The following is a 22485-nucleotide window of genomic DNA, read 5'->3' on the forward strand; positions in this document are numbered from 1 at the left end:
AAAAGGGTACGAGTCATGTACCAGCGTCGGAAGGCCTGTACGGTACGTAACCTCCAAAATTTGTTCCATCCTTCTTTTCGTGTTGAATACGCAGGGACGTCGGAACGTTTTCATGAATTGGGGGGGGGGGGGGGGGGGGGCGAAAAAATGTATCACACTTACCTTAGTCCTAGAGCGGGGGGTCCGGGTGCCCTCCCCCGGAAAAATTTGGAATTTTAAATGCAAAATTGTGCTAATTAATGAGTTTCCGAACCAAAATATTAAATATACCATTCCAAGAATTTGATGACGTAGTATGTATTAAATAGGCTACTACTCTGACAGTAGATGTAGTACAATTTAAATAAAATACCATCTAGGAATTTACAATAATTTTACAGTATATTGACAATCATAAATTTGATTTTCTAATCAATGTGATCACCAATGCAACGTTTGTAACTACTGGTTGAGAAAAATACTACTAGGACCAAACATTTATTCTGGGAAAAGGAGGGGGGCGAAATGCTACTCTCGCCCCCCCCCCCCCATGCATAACAGCACGGGGGCGACTCGCCCCTGTTGCCCCCCCCCCCCCCCCACTGTTCCGACGTCCATGTGAACACGTAACGCGTCCGTCCCGAGCGTCCAGACACCCCGCGTGCGCGAGTGCAATGGAGTGCGGATGACTGACTCGGCAGAACGCGCCGCGTCAGGGCTGGCCCTAATCTCATCGACGTCTCCTATCTGGCTCGCGGGACGCGATAAGAGGCGAGGCGAGGCGAGGCGAGTCGCACCTTCCCTGCGACCCGACGGGGCGTAGCGCCAGTCCGGGAGACTTGTCTGGTGCGTGACCCGCCGCGCGCCGCATGGACCGGCAACCATGGTGAGTTCCACCCTGTCCGCGCTGCGGTGTTGCCGAGTCTTCCTGGCGAGACCCATCGCCCGCGAACTCAGCGCTAGAACCAACGCTCTTATCGGCGAACCGCGTGACCTGGCGAATATTTGTCTGAAGTCTGTGTCGTGAAACTTGTTATAAAAAAAAGAAGTAGCCTACCTACCACGGTCATGGCCCCCACAAGGGCGTGGCTGGGTGGACCCCTGGGTCAAGGGCCCACGCCCAGCCCCGTTTACTTTTATCTCAGTGTGTGAAATAAATATACGTACTCGCTGTGGTTATTTTAAAGTAAAATACTTTTATAAATAATGTTTTTTTTGGACTTATAAAATAAAATAGTAAGCATAATTTTACCCTGTATTTTCAGGTTAAATAACATTCTAAAAAGAGTGCAGGTAAGAAATAACCATGCAATTATAATGCAGCACGTGACTGTAAAATTGGGGGGGGGGGGGGGTGGAAGGGGGCGCCCGTCTTCGATCCTGGGCCCAGGGCCCGTAATCGAATGTGGAGGCCATGACCATGGTACCCATTTCCTAAATTTAATTTACAAAGAAACGCACCAGATTTTGTTTACGTTCTCTGACAAGCGCACACGAGGTTGTTTACAAACACTTTTGACAGAACAACAGTTGCAGAAAGATACGTTTACCATTGATGCTACTTTTGTGAAGTGTCAAGTTACATGGCCACTGATTTGTATCGTGTTTATAACTGTCGTGAACATTGTTTAAGAAAAGTTTTAATTTTTTTAACTGAAAGTATATATCGGGAAGGTGGAATATAGAATCTCATTATGTTAAAAAATCTTATTTGTAAGTAAATGACGTGCAATTATGCACATTAGCGAACTGGAAAGAAAAATGACAAGCAGTGTACTTTATTTTTCTATTTTAAATGCTTTTTATTGCCGAACATAGGCTGTTCGGTACTTCATATAAAAGCTGATCGATTTCGACCATTTTAGATCCTTAAGCTACATCGTCTGAACACTTTGTATGGTCCATTTGTACTGTACGGTAAGGTTGATAAACTACGCAAGAAACGAGAAATACGGAAGTTAAATAAAAAAGTTATCAAATACCCGTTTCTACACTACGCAAGATGACCACCTAGAACGCAATCAGCGGCCAACTTTCATTTCTTGCGTTTCGGTTTGTATATTTGCAGAGACGCATACGTTATGTGTATAGAAGGACATTATGATGTTTTTGTTAAACACGTCTATTTTTTTTATTGTTAAACTTACACATGGTAAAAGAAAATAAGCCCTTTAAATCAAATTATGACAATTTGATATCTTTTCGTTATACTCGGATTTTCAAATGAATAATCAAATTAATCAAATTAACTATCATCATATTGGGAATAAATTTTTTCTACTGTTTTACAGTTTCAGGATAGGTGATCGTGATTTATTTGCGACTTGTGTGCTTTATAAACGACCGCCATTTTCTCGCATTTGCGGCGCGTTGTTGCGTCATTCCGTCTCTTGGGTAGTTTATAAACCCAGCCTACTTACGAGTAGATGGTTTACGTACTTAAATGAATTTCGGTTTAGCACTGTTTTCTTTTTCACGTAAACATATAACGTTTACATTTTAACTTCAAATGAAAATTTAAAAATGACTCTTCCGAATGAAGTAGTTTTCCAGCTATAAAACATTTAACTTAGCTCTGACGTACGTATGTATAGGCTATATAAATATCATAAAGCTTAATTGCAAGTACTATAAACTTTTATAAATCGTGTGAAGCTTATAGAACTTGTCTATAGTATATAACCCATTGCCGCAGTAACTTATTACGAAAATAAATTTTTTTAAAATACAAGCAAATAAATAGTACATGTACGATTTCAATTGTCAAGCAATCATATTTAAATATCACGTATAATGATAACTGTTCATTCATTGGCAAAATTTAAGCACAACAAAGGCGTAGGCACTGGTATTGGAAAGTTGATTGGAATAAGTTACATAAAAACGTGAATGTAATTTTGCATGGCTGCCAAACGTAAATTCCGCATGTTAAGAAAAGTTTCCTGTATTTATTTCTGGTGTGCGGAAATGTTTTAGAAAATATTTAGGCTAATGAAATACCCAATTGCTAGTTTTTACTTCATGTCATAAGAAACACCACGACAATGAAGAAGAAATATGATACACACAGAAAAACAAACCGAAATCAGCCGATGTGAAATGTATAAATGCATAGACAACACAGATAATTACCTGGACGGAGAACAAGTCAAAACATTACACGGCACATACGAACACAGTGGGCTAGTATCTAAACTATCTCTTTTTGTATCAACGTTGGGTCCGCCTGTTTTGTCGTTGTATTGTCCAAGGTTTTTGTGTTGTCTGTATTGTTACGATTTATAATGTGGGGAGAACTGGGTTCGTAAGGGATAGCCCAATTAGGTATTTTTTTTCACAGTTTTATTAATTACTAATATTTACATTAATAATAAATAATTGTACTTAAAAATGTCCGATCACAAATCATTGGCACTTAAAAATGTTTATTCTCAAGTCACTCAATGTCTGTCAAGTTCCGCAGTTCGCACTCCTCACTGGAGCTAGGCTCAACGGTGGTTCGCCCCTTACCCCGCGCCTGTCCACACACACAGTCTCGCGCCACTCAGTCGCCGCACTCTCACGATACAGTCGAACTCCGCGTAGGGTCACTCTCGGAGGGCGGGGAGGGGGGGGGGGTTGTGTGTGTTGTCTCTCACCATTTTCCGCCGATATCGCACTTCCCTTCGCTCGGAATCCACTCGGAACTCACACGGCAACTGTCGCGGAACTTTGTCGTCGAACTCTGTCGCCGAATTCTGTCGCCAAAACTGTCGCGGAGGCCGGCGTCCCTGCTTAAATACCTCAGGGGCGTCCTTCTCGAACCGACGAGAGCAGCTGTGACGAGTCGCGTCATTATCGGGTTGGGCCGACCCGACGCCCGAAACATCGAGAAAGACGGTTTTTATTCTCGCTACTCCGCGTGGCGGCCCGCGGAATTCCAAAGGCCGCTCAGCGCCGAGGCAGGACGATGCGCGCAGAGGGACAAGTGGGGGGGGGGGGGGGGGGGGGGGGGTAGCGACGACCCATGCGTGGCGTGCCTTACATCAGTGTACGGCGCGTGACTCCATTGACCATGCAGGGCGCCAGCCAGCTCCGAACTTGGCATCGCGGTCTGGTCTCTCGCGTTTGTAACAGTATTTTCTGATACAACTGTATCGTCGTCGTTTGACCATTGCAAGAACTATTCAAAGAATGTTGAAAAAATATTTGTTAATTGAATAAATGAATAAATGTGTAACTTTTTCCTTCCACGGGAAACCGGGAAACAATTAATCTAATACGAAAAAAAAAACAAACTATAAAATTGTAAGAACACTTTAGTAGAATAAATATTTCTTACGTAATCCGTGATATTGAACTATCTCGATGAATTAGCGCCGTCAAATCCGATAATACCCGTGATTAGCTAGCGTACCGCAGCATATGGAGAGAAAAAAACAGACGTCTTATCACCTCGGTGTTTACTGTCGTTCTTTACGCAGGCAACGTGACACTAAAAGACTTGTATGGAACACGCGCCCGGGATTATCAGAAAGGTGTGCTTGGTCATCGCGTTCGTCTCGTCACGCAACGAGAGGCGTGTTCTGCTCAGCGTCCCACGTCCTGATATCTCCTGCCTGTTTTTCTAGTCAAGATATTATTTATTATTTTAAGGAGGGTTACGATGGAGAAAGGGGGGTGGGTGGAGTTGTTGTTTACAGGGCCGTCGAGAGAAACTGAGGGCCCGGGGACAGTTAAATTTTGTCAGCCACCCTCCCCATTACTTAATATACAAATTTCAAAACACATTAAGTGAATTGGAAAAAAAAAAAATCAAAACTCTGTAAACTTAACTGTGGTCATAACCAGTTAAAGTGATTTTGGCGTATTATATAAATTGTAAGGTTCCCTATGAATAAGTTGTTTTAGCAATAGACTAATTTTCACCTATCAGGAACAACGCATGCTTGAAAACAATTTGGAAATTTAACTGGCTTTTGCACCTAGTATGGCCTCTTCTCCTTTTTCCTACACCGATGATGTTATACCGGTCGGAATCAAATATTTATACCTCCAGGGGCGGATACAAGATTGACTTATTGGGAAAGGGTTGACATTTAGGTGGAGGAGGGGGGGGGGGAGGCGGGAACACCAGAAGTCCAGGGGAACTGTGAAGCTGCCCCGAAAAAAATATCTTAACTGGTTTAAACCATTTTTTATTCATCCATATGAGTAATGTAGAGAATCAAAGAATATTACGTTAAATTTTGTGTCCGAATTTCGTATTATAAGTATATTGGCTACGAGAGAACACATTAATTTTTTTTTTGCTGTTGAGTTGACGTTGGTTGTGTTCGATCCCTAACGCATCACGCTATTGCAGCAAGTCATCAGGTTGGATAAAAAAGGCAGTGTGACTCAAAATGTGTGAGTACCAAGTATTCCGGAGTGCCCTTTAAGTGCATAACTAACTCTCCTTTCAGCCTAACGTTTTCTATGCAAGATGGAATCATATACCTACTATCTTTGGCTGCTCAAATTGTACGGGGAGGGGGGAAATACTTTGCTGTCAGTATTGGCGGAGTAGCCAAAAATGTTACAATTAAAACGTGGTACCTACGTACAAAAGTGAGTTAATTGGCTTGCAGGCCATTCGTACAGGGTCGTTGAGAGAAACTAATGGCCTGGGGAAAAAAAAAAATTGTATGAGCCCCAGCTCACCATTGCTATGGTAAAACCTTTCAAATAAATACTCAAAGTTATCATGACCATAACTGTAAACAGTAATTGTATTAGTAATGTACTTGTAATATTCGTACTATCAGATTATTCTCATGCATTAAAAAAAATCTCGAAGCTTAACCGGGCTCCATCCGGGCCCCTGGAATTATAATCCCTCCTTGCCCCTCCACACAATGTCCCCCTGTCTTCCACACTGAATACTCCACGTGATGAAGTTTTAACAGAACATATAAGTATATCTTAGAATCAGGGGCGCAACAACAGGGGGGGGGAAGGGTATTTTGCCCCCCCCTCTGAAACCTTGAAGTGGGTGCAAACAGGGCGAAGAAAGTGCTGTGTAATCAATTTTTAGATAATAAAACTGCTTAAATAGCACCATTTTCCACCTTGAAATACAAATTTTCCCGGGGGAGGACCCCTGGACCCCCCCGCTACAATAGGGGGGGATCAATGATTCTTTATAAAATGGTATATTGCCCCCCCCCCCCCCTCCCCTTTGGAAATTTAGTTGTTGCGCCCCTGCTTAGAATCTATATCTTACGAACAAGATTGACTATAGCTCAGAATTTCAGGTCTACATGAAACTGGTCTAAAAACTAAGCATCAAGTAGTCTCGCATCAGCTAAGTTAGTTATAATTCTGATGAAATCCCATTGTGAACTGAGTTCCTGATTGTGTGAGCAAATGAAACGTATCTTGTTGGCAGGGAAATCGGGTGTCCGTGGTAGGCGACACCCGTACGTTATGGGTGGGGGTGAGCGACCCCAATGACCTGCCCTCCAAGTTTCCTCGCAACAGGATCGTCACCAGCAAGGTACAGTGTGATTGCAGCTGTAGTGCAGTTTTCAGTGTTTTTTTTTTTAAAACTCATTTCAGCTATTATGTTCTCGCAAGCAACACATGTAAATCATGGACGCTGTAAAGAAATTCATGTGTAGTTTTGGTGAACAAATCTCGGTAACTAACTGAGATCAAATATTAATTTTCGTCGTGCATATCAAAACTGAGAGGTCAAAATCACAAAACAGCTAATAAACATGTGTGTGAGGATTTAAGATTTATGAAGATATTTTATTCTAGAGTTGATTTCATCATGAAGAATCAATGGCATCTTAGATTTTAGTTAATATGGTACTTACAATTGTCATATATTTAAGTTTTTAATAGTGTGCTGGGTATTATTAAAAGAATTTTAATTCAAAACAACTAGAGATTTATAAAATATGTTTTTATTAAATTAACATATTTTAAACCTTTTCATATCTGTATGAAAGTGTAAATAACTTGATTTTGTTTTGTGTGTGTACCATGTAGATAATTGGATAAGCAAACATTCAATGTTGTGTGCTTGTTACAGTACACTGTATGGAACTTCTTGCCCAAGAATCTCTTCGAACAATTCCGGAGAATTGCCAACTTCTATTTTCTCTGTATGACCATCATTACTGTAAGTTTTCATACTTGGACATTTTTTATTTGCCAATCACAGTCACTTAAATTTTTTCAATATCAGTTGTTTGCAATATTGAAATCAATTCATAATGATTCTGATACTTGTATTTTACATGTTAATATTGCCCTGCAGCTTGCTTACTGTTTCGTGGAAAGTCCTCAAGTCCTCTTTCCACTTCCATTGTTTCATGTGTCTCTTTTCCCACCAAACTTTCCTTATAAACCATTATTTAGCAAAAGTGCAACAGTCCTTATTCGTAGAAAAAGGGGTTGAAAGCTGGAAAAAAAAAACAATTTAAAGGTTGACATACTAGCATTTCCACAATGATAGAACTTTAGTCCTGTTCTAATAATGTGTAAATGAAGCCCTAAAATTTAATTTCTTTACTGAAGGTTTTTTCTTAGTTTTTCTCAAATTTTTTGCTATGGACTTAAAATTAATATTTTTTCCATAAAATTAAATTTTTGTATCGGTCAAGTATCGAACAAGGACATTAACCGCTTAGATTGTTTTTTAATAAAATTATTTTAGGGCACAAACTTTACTGAATAAATAAGAAAGTAGTCAATTAATAAAGCTTTTTACTGAGATGAACTTTTATAATGAAAGAATGTTAATGAGAAAAAAATTTCTTATGCACGACCAATAATGTAACATTGTAACAAATGACCAATGACGGATTAAATTGTTATATTCAATTGCCAGTAGAGTCTTGAGTGGCGGGGGCATGCAGCTGTTTAACTAAATGAAATTTGCCGCGGTTTATCATAATTTTTTCATCTGCTACATACAATATTTACTGAACATGTTGCCTTTTCAAAACAGTGTATAGGCCTAATCCATTTTTAAATTAAAGACTATAAAGAGCCATAGATGGGTCATTGACCAGTTATAAGTTCTAATGGTTAAATTTCTTTTTTATGCTGTGTTAATTTTTAAGAAAGAATAATTTTTCATTAAAAAAAAAAAATTATCTTCTTGGCACTTAAGTTTCCTTGTCAGGTACAGTGTAACTTGCTCATGGGTACCACAGTGTGTCTGTTATACTTTAAAATGCATATGATTGTCAGTGTTGCATCAGGTTCGAATGTGCCCACATATGTTTAAGTAATAAAATAAAAATTAGGATAATGGTTCAGAACTAGTTATACTTTAAACACTGTAAATGAAGAGTAAATTTAATTTTTTTGATAGGACTGTTATGGGTAGTAGAAGATGAATGGCAGTGAAGGAAAAAAGAAAAAAAAACCTTGTGTCTAAAACCATCCTAATTTAAATTTGTTATGCTTATAATTGGATTATTAGCAATACTAATATATTGGGCCGTTGATAGGTGAAGGGGGAGGGGAGGTGTTGTAGGAGTTGGTAATGACTGTGTGGGAATGTTGGTAGTGACGGTTGGCGGACCTGAGAGGCTAGCCAGTTGGTGTGGTATTTGAGAATGTGAAAGAAACATGAGAGTTGTGTAAACAATGTAATGTATTAAATATATCAGAATGTATTAAATATATCAGAGTAATACAAATGTTCACTTAATACCTGATAAGATCTTCAACAGGAGGGGTTACGAAATACTGGAGCCCAGGGACCAGGGTTTCAAGATTTTTTTGTAATGCTTGGGTTTATGCTGAGATGGCAAACATTACAAGTCTTTTGTTATTCTAATTCACAGGAGACCTACAAGCTAATGTGTTCATAGATCACATTTATAGTTATGGCCACTTTAATGTTTACAACCATTAGCTAGTTCTTTTTTTATTGATGGATTTGAAAAGTTGTAGAATAAATAACAGGGAGGGGGCTCAACAAAATTATTTGCCCTCTGGGCCCTAGGTTTACTTCGATGGCCCTGCTAGTACAGTGAGGAATTTTATGTTCTTGTTTCGGTATCAAGCAGTGGCGTAGCCAGGATTTGTGTATGGGGGGTGCTAAGAAGAATGGCCCCCCCCGTATTAAAGCGGGGAGTCCGGGGGTCCTCCCCCGGGAAAATTTGGATTTTAAGGTGTAAATTAGTGCTATTTTAGCAGTTTTCGGTACTTAAATTTAAATATTGTAATGGTAAAAATTTAATTAATTTTAATATGAAATTTGTTTGAGTGATGAATAAGAAATTAATTAAAGATTTTGTGCTAAGGAGGGGGGGGAGGTTGAATCCCTAAAACCCCCCTTAGCTACGCCCCTGGTATCAAGGACCATGTAGTAGAAGTAACGGCTGTTTGCTGACGGCAGACCCGTGATGGTGTTGTTGCAGTTGTCCATAGACAGCCCTGTGAGCGCGTGGACCACCATCACGCCGCTGGCCTTCGTGATCTTCGTGACGGCTCTGAAGCAGGGCTACGAGGACTGGCTGCGGCATGGAGCCGACAGGGGCGTCAACAGAACCCTCGTCTCCGTCGTCCGCAACGGTATTGTGCAGGTCGGTGCGTGTGCCACTTGAAAGCAGTTTCGTTTGTCTAGTGACACATACTGAGACCGGAGAGCAAAACTAAATCCTTTCGTGAGCACCAGCAATTATCCTAAATTATTTAGTAAAAAGGTTTTTTAATTAAAAATTTTTATTCCTTAAGTATTGGTTTAGTGACACCTCTTGCCGCTAGGTTATTTTTCTCACTCGGGCTTACGTTATCATTAGAGACAAGTTTTTTGGTTTTATATTCAGAGCAATTTCGTTTTTAGAACGGAAGAGTTCTGTGTTAATGGTCTTATTTTTTTATGAAATATGGTTTATTAAAAAAGATAACAAATTACTGAAAAAAAAAATGTCACTTAAATGTTCCATGATGCTAATTTTTTCCAAACTGTAATTTTGACTCACATGATGAACTTTTACTACTTATATAATAATTAGTAATAAGCATGTCTAACTATTCGGAACAAATAAAATAAATCTGTTAAGTATTTTTGTGTTTGAAAAATGTCCTAATGTCGTAATGTATGAATTTGTAACTAATAACGTAATAACAGTTGCAATATTGAATAGAAGTAAACATTTTCCAAATTTTTTGCATAAAACGTGGTACATAATTTCATTACAAATAAATTACTTTCGTTGAATTTAATATTTAAAAGATTACGTGTTTCTTATTACAGTTAGGTTTTGATTGAAAATGCTGATTAGTTTCATGATTTTAAATGTATTTTGGTGCTTTGAGTTGAATTTCAGTGTTATATGGTCAATGCTTTTCGGTGTTATTTCGGTTGCATATGATTTTATTTTTGACCCTTGAGAACTTGATTTGGATTCAAATGGTAGGTTGGAGGACATTTGGAATTTAAATATGTGATTCAATACTAAGTTAATGGGGATTCGATCCCTCGCTAATATTTATGAATATCGTATGTTTGTACAAAAACACCCCCCCATACACAAATCCCGGCTACGCCGCTGACCACAATTCACCACGCGATGTCGCCGGTGTTCCAGGAGGTGCGGTCCCAGGACGTGTGCGTGGGCGACCTGGTGCGGGTGACCTGCGACTCTGACGTGCCGTGCGACCTGGTGCTGCTGGCCTCCAGCGAGGGGGACGGCAAGTGCTACGTCACGACGGCCAACCTGGACGGCGAGACCAACCTCAAGGTTAGCTGTCGGCCGCTTCTTGAAGCTTCATGTCTCGGCGAGATGACCGCCGGGAAACACCAGGCCAGGAAGAAAGTGTCTGAAGTTGTTGATTTCAATATTCTCATCCAATATCAACTTTTTTTTTTAAAAAGTTAGTAACTAAATTTTTTTTTTGGTTTAACTATATCTGATGAAAATATAATTTTATTCGTAATTTTTAAAAATGGTTGGTCACCATTTGTATACTTAACGTTTTCTGTACTTCATCTTTGTAGAGATATCATTTAGTGTGTTGAATTGCATGAATCCAAGTGCCTATTTATGAGAATATGTGAGATGGTTGAAATACAGGTACAATTTTTGGTTTTGAAATGACACCTGTCAATTGCATATTTATGTATTTTTTTTTCTAGTAAGTCTTATGCCAAAACCAATTAGTAATTTTAAAAGATAGGGTGTAATGTGTTTTTGTAAGTATGTAGGTATTGCGTGTGATGTGTAAGCAGCCAGGATATGTTGACGTGCTCAGACGCTCCTCTGCCCGCGCCTGCTGGACAGCTTCTCGATCCCCGAGCAGCTGCCGACGCTGCGGGCGCAGATCGAGTGCGAGCAGCCCACGGCCGACCTCTACAAGTTCTACGGCAAGCTGGAGATCCTGGTGGAGAGGCGGGCGAGCGCCGGGCGGTCGTCCCTCGCGGGCACCCTCCGCCGCCACTGGCACTCGCTCCGCAGCAGCCTGTCGGCGGGGGGGCGGGTGCGGGAGCGACCCCCCCTGGCCGCGGCAGCCTTCTACGGCAACGGGGCGGCGTCGCCGCCGGCCGTGGAGGTGAAGACGGACGACGGGGGCCCCTCCCACCGTGTCGGCGTGATCCCCGCGCGGACCAGTGTCCTGAGCGACGGCGGAGACGGGGTGATGCACATGGTGTGCGGCCTCGGCGTGGAGCTCAGGGACAAGGAGCCGGTCGACCGGGAGAGCGACCTGACGCTCGGCAGCGACGGCCTCTACCAGATGAGCATCGTGTCGAGCGTGAACAGCACGGCGACGGAGGGGGGGGAAGGGGAGAAGCCCGGAGGCTTCCTGGCCAATGGCAGCTCCGTGCAGGCCAGGGCCAGCAAGCAGTCGGCCAATGGTGTGGCCGCGTTCGGTCCCCCGGAGATGGCGGCACCGCTCGGCACGGAAAACCTTCTCTTGAGAGGGGCCAGGCTCAAGAATACCGAGTACATCTATGGTGAGAGGAAAACTGCTAATAAGGGATGGGTTTGGTTTACTGTTTGTTTCCATGTCATTTTTAATATGTACAGTAAACTCCCAATCATCCATGCTAATTGAGACATACTGATGCCCGGATAATTTAAATCATGTAAAAAAAAAACTGGATAATTCATTTTACGTTGACAGCCTTTCAATTTGGGTTGCACCATGTATTTGTCTTCAGCTTCCTGGGTATAAGTGAAGTCTTTGTGTACTGAATGGCCAGGCACTGTTTAGTCATAGGGTAAGCTAAAACATTAGGGTAATACAAGGCTGTTTGTACTCTTAAGGTATTTGTCGGCTTTCGTTGTATGTTTTGAGGTTTGCATAAAGTCAATTTTAGGTGCTTATTTTATAATACAACTAAAGTGAATTTTCTGTCCTTGCGAGTATAAATTTTGTACCCTAACCTAATTTATAGTGTACATGCAACCATATATATAATTATAAGTATTATAACTTGTCTCTTCTTCAATATAACCTTTTTTTTCTACATCTTGGATGTTTGATAAGCTACCATAGCATTGTGCTGCTGACAAACTTAATAGTTTTGTTATATCTGAATCTTTACTGATGTTCCGGTGTTTCACTAAAATGTATTAAAAAGGAAATTATAATAAAATACATGTCACTCCAATTACAGATCCAAGAACAACTTGTAAAATTTATTAAGAACTAATATTATTATTTAAGCTTTGCCAAATGTGTTGTAGAGTTTTTTTAGAAAAAAAAAATATATTGCTGGCTGGTTTACAAGCTTTGTGCTGGTTTTGGTCCACTTGACTTCGGCTTGTTCATGTACTTTGTCACCACGACTCTCTCTCAAGCAGCCAATCAGATAGGCCACTAACTGGATGTTGTTTTCTTCCAGGCTGTGCTGTGTACACTGGTCAGGAGACAAAGCTAGCTCTCAACTCCAGGTTAACAAGCAACAAGTTCTCAACAGTGGAAAAGTGAGTGCCAGTACACCAGTTTGGTGCTCAGTCAAACACTGTGTTGTGACAGTGACACCAATCCGCGGCATCCCCTCAGGATTACCAAGGCCATTGCGGCAATGTGTGGACAAACAGTCGAGGGGCTACAAGGTCGATGGTCGATCCTTCCAGTAAACCCTTTTCCCTAGCGGTCACCTCGGCCGAAGGGACAGTGTGTGTGCAACTTTGTGCGAGGTTTTCTTCGTGCTGTGGAGTTAGCTGCGTCCTGGGGGCCTACATCCAGGGTATCCTCGCAGGGCAATGACGCTTCTGCCGCCCCTCTGCCACTGGTGACGTCACGACCCTGAGAGCCACTACCATCCCGTGTGTGCCGCGGGGTAGAGCGTGACTCCTCACTCCAACCTGCTAGCTGGTGCCCCAACCATCTCGGTCTTCCTCGCCCACTATCAGCAATTCCCTGGCCTTTGTCATCCACTAAGGCAGTAGGTGTCAGCAGCATAGTTGTTTTACACTGTATGTTTCATGGCACTGGTGTTGCTGAATTATCCACGTGTAGTAAACAATGGGCTACAGTTTTTAAGGTAGCTATTTGGTTACAGGTTTACTAATTTTTGGTTCATTTAGAAATTATTTATTTATGTTTTTTTGGGGTTGACATGCACAGTAAATACATTCGGAAGTTCAGAATTGAGCAAGCTATTTTCTGACACACTGGTGTTGTCCCTGGCACAAAAGTGCAGTAACACATACTGGAATTTGGCGACATAGTATCACTCTGACTTTGTAGTGGCGTGAGCATTAGCAAGCAGTGCTCAACGCTTATTGTTTTTGTTCCGTCATGTTGGTGTTAACTCCGTTCTGATGCCAAGCTTTGAAAGATGAATTAAAACTCGTTGAATTTTGCCACTTGCTACTCAAACTTCATGAAACCCTTTTTTTTGTCTTTCCAGATCCATTAATGGTTTCCTGATTTTCTTCATGGGTCTACTGCTGATTGAGACACTGATCTGCCTGGGCCTTAAATACTACACAGAGTTCCTCACAGCTTTTGGTGAGTATCGTGATACGTACACTCTGTGTGGAAGAAAAACTGTGATACATTTTCACGCACTAGACTTTTACTTTTTGGCCAGTATAAAGTGTCAAGCCGTACCACACTTATCGAATGGTAACCGTCTTCAAGTTGGTTGAAATTTGTTGCGACAACTTGAAATTGTACACTTGGACTGTCAATTTAACTACCTATATACTTTATATTTAAAGTTCAGATATTTTAAAAGAAAAATTATTTAGAACTTCAAAAATATTAATAGTAAAAATGTTTATTTTTTGTGTAGTAATAAAACTATAGTTAAATCCTTTGGGCTACAAATTTTCTGAAAGTCGATAACGTTATACGTTGCACAGTGGGGACAGACGCGTAAGGCAATGGAACCTCCAAGATTGCAATGGGCTTTGAACGATTTTGGTTCTGATTATGCTCACATATTTGTGTCATACTGGAGTGTTGGGATCGAAACCACGGCGCTCGCCACATGATCGCGACACCTTAGCAGTCATGGCCACAGAGGGCCGGGGAACTTGTTTCATGTGGTTTCTAATAACATTAAATAATTACATTATGAAACATGTTTTTGACTTCAGGCCTATAATGCGAGTTATAAAATGTGTAAATAAATCTTTGTTTTAATATGTGGAATCTGTTTGTATATACATGTTGTACAAACAATCAAAATAAATTATTTTACGTTATGTTTACAGCTAACGTTACCTATCTTGGACCATTTTCAACTATCTCAGCTTGGAATGTCATCCAGGATCTTCTGTCCTTCTTCATCCTGTACAACTACATTATACCAATATCTCTGTATGTCACCATTGGTGAGTTTGGCTTTTTTAAAAGTTATGAAAAAATGCCATGTTTTTATTTTTTATTTTTTTGAAATACATTAATATTTTTAAATTGTTAGTCATATTTGGCAACATATATGAAACAATTATTATGCCATTGTTGTTAATATATGACCACTTGAAATTAAAGAAATTTTATGACAACCAGTTATAAATGATGTATGATTGGCTCAATATTCTTCAGTATCATAGCTTGCGATTCCATTTCCACATTTCCACAGACGTTTACAGATTCATGACATCTTCACCTGTGCATGATATCTAGACAGTTCTTCTTAGTGTTGTATCTACCTCCAATAAGAATTGACCCTTATTTTATTCACATTTACCTAACCTCAAACAAGAATATGTTATCTTTGAAGTTTGTGTGCAATATTGTACTATACTTAACATATGGGTTAAGATTCTAATGACAATATGCTGTGATTTTTTTTGTACTTTGAAAATGTGGTGTTGCTTACAGATATTGATGTCTTCCTACTGTAAGTATGTCACAAAACCAATAATTTTTGTATCTTTTTTCCTGATTCCAGATATTGTGATTTCTTAATCGGTTATATTTCTAGTATTATTAGATTTATTTTAAGAACTGTGCATAAAATAGGTTCAATATTAAATACAATAATCAGAAAATAAAAAAGTTATAAAATTATGGTGACATTTGATTATCCATTATAATAATGTAATATAAAATATATAGATGTTATCATGTATAAAATAATAGATGTTTATAATTGTAAAAATTAGGTAAAGTTATGTAAAATAACTTTTAAGGATGAATTCCAGGTCACCTTTTGCAAGGTTCAAAATTAATACCTACTATGAAGTAGGTATATTTTTCACACACATGGTACATAACATCACTACTTATACAATTAAGAAGTTAACAGCTTTGGTGCAGTTTGAAGTAACTGGGTTTTTATGCTTTTTCCTGTATTTATCAAATTTACTCGATTATATAATTTTCCTTTGCTACGACTTTTGAACTTTGAAAATGTGTTGCAACATATAATAAGATCAATGTTATACTGTATTTACAAGAAAACTTCTAAATATCACTGATTAAAGTTTAATGAAAGACAGAGTATGTATGTCAAATACAAGTCCTAAAGTAGGTAAGTGCTTGGTTGATCATTAAAATCCGTGCCACAATTAGACTAGGCAGGGGTTAATGAACAATGCATAGAAAAATTAACAATTAGCTTTTTTTTTTTTTAATTTATTTAAACTCAAGGGTCTCATTAATTGAAGTATAACATTTTTTGATAAACTTATAAGGTTTTTGATTAAACTTCAAAGATAATATCACTACCGGGTGGACCTGGTATGCATATTTTATACAACTGGAGAATTATTTTTATTCAAATGATTAGAATATACCTAGTTAATTTGTTTTATAGCAATTAGCAATCATGTTTCATACTCTACAAAACTTCCCTGCCTTATCCTAAATCCAACAATCATATTTCAGTACTATTTTGTCACTCTAATAATATTGGTATAAAGTGCTGTTCAAATGTTTTAAATTTTTATGATTTAATTTTTTTTATAATTTTTATATTTTTGAGTATTTCATGATAAGTATGTGGAAGTGTTCTTAGATAGTTTTCTAAAACTTACTTCTCACCTAGGAATCAGGAACTGGCTGTTTATAACTATAGTTTATTCCTCAGTAACCACGTGTTCTGTGTCGCAGAGATGCAGAAGTTCCTCGGCACACTGTTCTTCGAGTGGGACTCTGAGATGTTCTGCAAGGAGACTGGGCAGTCGGCCATATGCAACACTTCTGATCTCAACGAGGAGTTGGGCCAGGTAGCTATTCAACAGTTTTGTTTGTGCATAAGATCTAATATCAATAATGTGATTGTTGCTTTACCATAAAGTGACTCAATATAAAAAAAAATAGCCTACACCTTTTTTTTTTTAAATAAAAATCACCTATTGAGTTAATGTACATTTTAGGATTGAACTTTCTAAGGCTTCATAACATGTACAACCACAAAGTATTAAAATACTTATTAATAGTTTAATGTCTATCCTTTTTATAGTATACAGTAAATTCCCTATTATCCATATTAATTGGGACCTAGCGATGTCCGGATAATCTGTTTCACAGTAAGGGCAGCCAAGAGCCGCCTTCGAATTTGGGTTGCACCATATATTTGTCTTCAGTAGAAATATGAACACAATTGAAGTCTTGGGAACTGTGTCTCAGCTTATTGGACCATTAGCAATACGGCACTGTGTTGCCGTGCAGTCTTTCACCCCTTCCTCCCCACCACCTTCAAGTATTTATTTTTTCTACCCCTCGGCGGCAAGTAGTCTTTTCAGTTCATTGTCCTTTCATAAAACTAGCACGCAGAGAAACTTATGTGAATATATAAGTAGCACTTCAATACAATTATTCTTTGAGGCGTTCTTTTTCATGGACCTAACGCAGGAAAGTTTCCATTAATCAAAGAGGGTTGCAGCAACACGTGCGCATCTTGCGGAGATGTGGCTGCAGTGTTCGTCATGAAATGTTGCGGTTACAAACGTGAGAAATAAATTAGCATGAGAAAACAATATTATTGGCGTCATGAAAACCTCATGTGATAGACACATGAATATTGCCTCCACTTACGTTGCCAGTTCACTGTCTTTTTAGTTCACGGTCATTGGGAGAAGAGGGAATGTTAACTCAACACTGCTGAAGATAAGATCATGCTGACTGTGCACACATGAATTCTGGCTAGTTTTTTTTCTATGTCCCTTCGTCCGGCCGAATGCCGGCCGGACATGTCACTCGCCAGGCACCTGCTGGGCAGACGGAAGACACTTGACCTGATTTGCAATGATGTGTGAAGCCCGGTCAGTGCTGGGTAATACAGCTTGTATTTAATAAAGTAATACGGCCAACACCAACACAATCAATGACTTAGTCTAGGACTAGGTCACTATAAATAATAATAGTAGTAAACTGACAACTCAATAGGCCCATGGTCTAACCCAAATCAAACATCTCTGCTATCACACCTATCATAGTATTGAAATTTAACAGCATCCCATGTAAGCAGAGGATTGCAAGAATTTGTCCCATTAAAATTACTAAGATTTTAATATGCTTCAGTGCAATAAACAAAATTCAATTATGTTAGGTAGGATCTTTTGCTGCATTTCAATTTGATAAACTATTTCATGTTTAACTACATTGAAGTCTGCATGAACCCCACTTTGCACAGGAGCACAGACTGTTTACAAGTTTCAGTGTCCCGATTTTGGAAACTTGTGAGGCGCATAAGTCGCGAATCTCAGGCTTGGTCCCGCGGTGCCCGCAGGTGCAGTACCTGTTCACGGACAAGACGGGAACGCTGACGGAGAACAACATGTGCTTCCGGCGGTGCTCCGTGGCGGGCGCGCCCTACCTGGAGGTCGGCGGGCAGCTGTTCCGGCTGCCCGCCAGCGGGGAGGACGCCAGGGGCACTCTGGTGGAGACCATGACGGTGAGGGAATCTTTGACAGAACAAACCAGCCCGACTCTTTGAATTCTTTCCCGGAAACACGAGGCCACAGTGTTGTATGCATGTTTCAATTTTTACATGCACGTGGCGTGTTTTTTTTTTAAGTAAGCACCGTTTTGAAATTAGGCTTCTGTTGCTCTGCAGTCAACATCCCGCGCATGCGGGCTGTGTACCTACACTTTTTTGGCAAGTCACAGACGCCATTACGGCTGGCCGAGCTGGAGATTAGGAAATAGTTGTTGCTCATCTCTGGGAAAAAGAGAAGGTGGGGGGGAAATTCCTCAACTTAACACCCAGCACAGGCACACAGTGTTGACGTGCTCTTGCAGATGCGTACTTGAACAAGTGGCCACGGCAGTCAGTGGTTAGACAAGTTAAACTCCTGACCCGGTAGTCTGTATTCAGCTTCCGGAGGGAAAGGAAGGGTGGGGGAGGAATCATACCTGGATATTTGCATGTAGAATGTGTGTTGTGGATTACCGTTTCTCCCATGTTTGCTTTTCGTAACTCCTCAGTTGTTAAACTGCCTCCAGGGAACAGTAGACTCTTGTGTGCCCCCGGTTCAGGACTTTGCCACTCCGTGAATGACGCTCCATTGCCTTGTGGTTCAACCGTACCTGAATCATTACACTGAATATATACCGTTTATTTATTTACTGCATGCATTAAAGAATTTGGTATACACCAAAAAAAATACATATATCACATCACTTAATAAATATCACTGCTCAAGTGACATTTTTTTTGAAAATTATTATACTTTGTTTTTCAATGGAAAGGTAATAATTTAGCATCTTCTCACATAGTGAATTCGTCGGAAAATCCAACAGAATGCGCTGCTAGGGTCTTTTTTTTTTTTTTCTAACACCGGCTGTCACTAAGTTCCTGCATGGGGCATAAAGTTACTAGGCTCTCCAGAATAATGAAAAATTTGCTCTTTGTCACATAGGTGGTGTTTTTTCTTAAGAGATGTAAAGTTTTGCTGGAAAAAAATTAAAAAAATTTCAATCACTCAGTTTATCTTATTAAACCTGTATGATGAATTAAAAATACTGGTGTCTTAATATCCGTGTGTTGCAAATAGAAACAAGTGTGTGCATGTTGTTTGTTCAGACAGACCTGCAGAGCTTCCTGCTAGCACTTGCCCTGTGCCACACGGTGCAGCTGAGCGAGTCGTCGCGGCGTCTCAGCGCCAACAACAACTTCATAGAGTCGCGCAGGCTGGACTACCAGGCCTCCAGCCCCGACGAGAAGGCTCTGGTGGAAGCGGCTGCCCGGTGAGAGGCCAGTCCTTGTGAGCTAGCTTTGCCCCGGAGGTACCGAAACCTTGTTCACATCAATTTGGTAATGTCGATAGTAAGAAGGTTTAATGAATTTGGGTCATTATTGATTTGGTACCGGTACTTCCGTAATATTGATATCTCCATCGTGCTGTGTTTTTTTTACTTGTGCATTTGTGCACTGAAATGCAATTATAGACATATTTCAATGGGGATAGTGCATGTTTATGACTTGTGATTATACAATCAGTTGCACTTCTGCATTCTGAATATTTCAATGGTGTCATATTTGATTACTGTGGCTTGTATTTTAATATTAAAACTTAAACTAAAATTATTTTCCCTGCAGTTGGGATCTAGGCAGATAGATTTCATGGCCCCTAAAACTGCTATCTTGTAAATTTTATAAAACTCATTTAGAGTCATTTTCTTGAAAGTTAGTAAATATGTATGTATATATACTGATGTGATGGGGGTTTTGTTTAGCGAAAGTTTTAAGTAAGTTGGTGGGCGCCACCGTGTCAAGGGGGCAAGGAACCCGGTGGAGACGTGACTTGTTTCCCCCCATGCGCCTTTACAAGACTACCAGAACCTGGCCCGCTCCAAGCAAAGGGCACGCTGTTTCGAACGCTCACGCGGGCTCTTACGGCATTCCACGTGCCGCCAGGTACTCGCAGACACACACGTAGTCGGACGAATATGAAAAACACGAGGTATGCGAAAACTGATATTTGTTACATGGCGCTCTGTAACATGTCGCTTGAACGATGGTTAAAGAGCCCGTTGGCGACCATCTACCAGTAGAGTCGTGGCATGTCCGGTCCGTAGAGCCGGCCAGGTCCGGTGGCTGGACGAAATAGGGGTAACTCGAGAGTCTTGGGCACACACAGGTCATGTCACAGCCCTATAACGCAGTGTCTCTACCGGGTTCGCATGCCCTTACACTGCAAGATAGAAAAGTTATGCATAGCAAAAAATCTGAAAAAAACTGTTGCTTAGAATGTACATGGAATAATTTTTTGAGCGAAACCATCTCCAGTGCAGAATTTGGGATTGAACAGTAACATCAAATTTTACGTATTGTTTCAGTCGGTCAGTTCCTGTTTCACTGTATTTTTATAAGTCATAATCTGCCCATCATTCCTAACTCGTAAATCACAATACAACCGCCCATTGAGGTAACGACACCAACAATTTAGGACATGATTCGAAGTAGTGAGGTTATAGGATTTAGGGTGGGATTCTTATTAATCTACTTGAATTATTAATTTCTGTGCAGTTTCAGTGGCAACAGCAATTATGAAACATTACATAGATATACTGCAACTAATTAATAACATGGAAAATTAAAAAAGTAACTGCTGCAGTGAAAATAAAGTATTCAAGATTTTTGGATTGAAGCAGAAACTTGTAATCTTTCTTTTCAGGTGTGGGGTGGTGTACCTTGGTGAGCGAGGGGACAACCTTTACGTCAGAGTCAACAACAAAGTTTGTTGCTACAAGAGACTGGCTGTGCTGGAGTTCACATCAGGTAAAATTACTTGATAGCTTCTGTGGTCTTCTGGGTGCTGGCCGTGAATGAAATATCAAAGTGAATATACTGCCTCAAATCATATCTTTATGTGATACCATAGAAGTGCTGATATGACACACTTTTACAAAAAAAAAAAAAAAAACATAGTTATATGTCAAGCAAAATGAGCTCACCATGTTCATTTTTCGAGGTTTGTTTGCAAAGATTAGAGGATTTTGGTTTGAATATAAAACAATTTATATAGTCCGACACATTCCAATTAAAATTACATCTGGAAGGAAAAAAAAATTACATATAAATTTCCAGCTAAACATATCTTTCAGCAAAGTTTACATACATTTTCAGTGCTTCTTTGCATTATCATTCAGAACTTTTAACAAGCATCAAGCAAACATTATGTAAAATATTTTGATTAGGAATGAAACTAGCCAAGATGTTAGTTGTTACATTACAAAATATTTTACTATCAAAATTTTTTTGCTCATCTTGGGTTATACTGGGTCCAGAATTAGGACAGGCACCAGATCATAAGTAATTTTTTTTTTTTAAATATTTTCACTTCACAACCAATTAAAACCAGATTGATTTAACATTGCACAAAAGTTTTATTAACTTAATGTTCATGTCATGTTTTCATCTAAGAAATTCTTATTTTATGCAAGGAAAATTTACATACATATACAGTATTGAACAAAATTTCTGGGCATAAATTTAATGGATGGCAGGGAATGCTAAAAAGAACCATTTTTGTAAATGAACATATGTTCGGCAACTCAACCCTGCAAAGTTAATGGTGCAAACAGCACCACTCCACCTGCTAAGAGGATGTGCAATCATAGTACTGTGACGTTTAAACACTTTGCGGGAAGCGGGCAACAAAAAGGTTGCTGATGTTTGTAACTAGCCGTTCGTTATTTAATAGAGTATTTATGGTAGTTAATTGCAGATAGTAAGCTTTAACACAATACTTTTTTGTAAATGTTAACTCTCACTGGTGCAGCAGAAAAAAATAAATTTTAAAATACACCATTTTGTCGATTGGTGTTGAAATGAGTCGTCCGTGATTGAATCCAGTGGCATGTAAGCATACAAATGATTTCCTTTGTTGTAGACCGAAAGAGAATGTCGATTGCCGTGCAGGATGACCAAGGTGACATCTGGCTGTACTGCAAGGGAGCAGAAACGGCCATCATACCACTCACCGAGCATGGTCCTGTAGACTCTACACTGCACCACGTTGGAGAATTTGCCCTGGTAATAATCATGTGATCATTTCCCGTGATGCATTTACTTAAGCCAATTTTTAACGTATTCAAGCTTTATGTCCTGAGTATTCTTTTAATAAGGCCTGCTTAAAATAAACCAATTTCTATACTACA

At 39.7% G+C, this 22485-nt stretch overlaps 1 protein-coding gene across 2 annotated transcripts in view; it reads left to right on the forward strand.

Moving 5' to 3' along the window:
• The window catches only part of LOC134532717 (phospholipid-transporting ATPase IF-like), a 104711-nt gene that overhangs the window by 64819 nt on the left and 17407 nt on the right, over positions 1 to 22485 (forward strand). For both annotated transcript variants that reach the window (XM_063369491.1, XM_063369492.1), the window contains exons 2-14: positions 6389 to 6496; positions 7040 to 7129; positions 9387 to 9551; positions 10560 to 10712; positions 11224 to 11923; positions 12818 to 12899; positions 13832 to 13932; positions 14643 to 14762; positions 16489 to 16604; positions 18110 to 18274; positions 19406 to 19569; positions 21000 to 21103; positions 22218 to 22360. In XM_063369491.1, coding sequence (XP_063225561.1) covers positions 6389 to 6496; positions 7040 to 7129; positions 9387 to 9551; positions 10560 to 10712; positions 11224 to 11923; positions 12818 to 12899; positions 13832 to 13932; positions 14643 to 14762; positions 16489 to 16604; positions 18110 to 18274; positions 19406 to 19569; positions 21000 to 21103; positions 22218 to 22360 — 2211 coding nt within the window. The remainder of the gene's footprint in view (positions 1 to 6388; positions 6497 to 7039; positions 7130 to 9386; positions 9552 to 10559; positions 10713 to 11223; positions 11924 to 12817; positions 12900 to 13831; positions 13933 to 14642; positions 14763 to 16488; positions 16605 to 18109; positions 18275 to 19405; positions 19570 to 20999; positions 21104 to 22217; positions 22361 to 22485) is intronic.

The sequence above is a fragment of the Bacillus rossius genome, chromosome 6, assembly GCF_032445375.1.
Source record: "Bacillus rossius redtenbacheri isolate Brsri chromosome 6, Brsri_v3, whole genome shotgun sequence".
Taxonomy (NCBI): Eukaryota; Metazoa; Arthropoda; class Insecta; order Phasmatodea; family Bacillidae; genus Bacillus; species Bacillus rossius.